Raw genomic sequence first — 1,294 nt, forward strand, 5'->3', positions numbered from 1 at the left:
CAGGTCAATCAATGGTTAGAAATATTTTCAGACATGGTCCAGTCGTGCACTCATGCATCCAAGCTACTGCCTTCATCGCATAGCTCCCTTCCCCAAATCACCCACATGACAGTCCCCTGACAGTGCTATATTTACGCACCAATTTATCAGCTCCCGCCTCCAATACGCAGCTACCTACCCCACATACCCGAATCACCTACAACCACTGTACGGCGAGCACACGGTTCATAGAGTTGACAATGATGATGATGATGACGGTGATGATGATGATGATGATGACGATGATGATGATGATGTACAGGGGTTTTAGGAATACGTGCTCCTTTTGGTAATAATGTCCAAAATTTGTGTCACGTCACTCATAGTTATCACCATAAAAGTCGGTATGAGGTGTAATGAGAATTGGCAGCTCTCAAAACCAAATTTGTTCACGGCTTGTGAACATCATGAACACTCGATTTTTGGCTCGTATTCGGAGCGAAATAGCTCGTCTTGATAAAATACTACTTATAAGTTCAATGAACCCTCCCCATTGTCGGTTTTCTACCCAACGTGGAGCATCAACTTAGCCCATCAATCCTATTTCCTACTTGAATACCAGAGGGTTTGCAGATAGACCGGAAGATGCAAACGCCAGACTCGAATTAACCTCTCGGGTTTGACCAGTGCTTACCCCCCCCCTTTGGTGTGGATTCACCAGAATATTTACGCCAGGACCGGAGAACGACTGTTCAGACGTGAGTGATGTGAATGTGATCAAGAGTACGTGTTCTTTCTGGCAACTGTGCATAGAGTAAATCACCGTAGTTCCCTAAATTTGCTCAGCTCATGTTAGGAAGAAACGCTGCTCACGTTGGCCTAACTGAGGGGAATTGTGACTCACCTGTGAGCGGCTTTGTATTCCCGTAATCTTCAGTCAACTCTAAATGATAGAGGCAAGTATGCAAAAATTACGTCAAGTTTCCCTTAGATTACAAAAAATCTTTCTTTTTTAGTTTGTTAACAATCAGTTTGTTTTAATCAGACGCGACCAAGTTTTGCCATCATCATTTTTTGAAACGTCGATTCAAGTCGACTCAAGATCAAACTATTGTCGAACAAACAGCCAAAGTGCATAGTCGTGCGCAGGGTTTCTTGCTTTCTCGATCGGCAGTTTCTACGGCTGATGTCTTCAGACTTCTCCTGCTGGATCACTGTCCTCCTGGCTGACAGGAGCAGTCTTAGCTATCGACGGGAATGGAAAAGTGCATAATGCTAGTGCAGAGGAGTACAGGGGATCTGGATGGAATTCAAT

The 1,294-nt window shown here is 44.3% G+C and overlaps 1 protein-coding gene across 1 annotated transcript in view; it reads left to right on the forward strand.

The window, feature by feature from the left end:
• The window catches only part of T265_05393 (hypothetical protein), a gene marked incomplete at both ends in the record, with an annotated part of 15,721 nt that extends 15,411 nt beyond the window's left edge, over nt 1-310 (forward strand). Inside the window, one exon of the mRNA XM_009170391.1 lies at nt 151-310. Within this exon, the coding sequence (XP_009168655.1) occupies nt 151-310 (160 nt within the window). The remainder of the gene's footprint in view (nt 1-150) is intronic.
• Nucleotides 311-1,294: the final 984 nt, after the last annotated feature.

This window comes from Opisthorchis viverrini (assembly GCF_000715545.1).
Source record: "Opisthorchis viverrini unplaced genomic scaffold opera_v5_101, whole genome shotgun sequence".
NCBI classification, from domain to species: Eukaryota; Metazoa; Platyhelminthes; class Trematoda; order Opisthorchiida; family Opisthorchiidae; genus Opisthorchis; species Opisthorchis viverrini.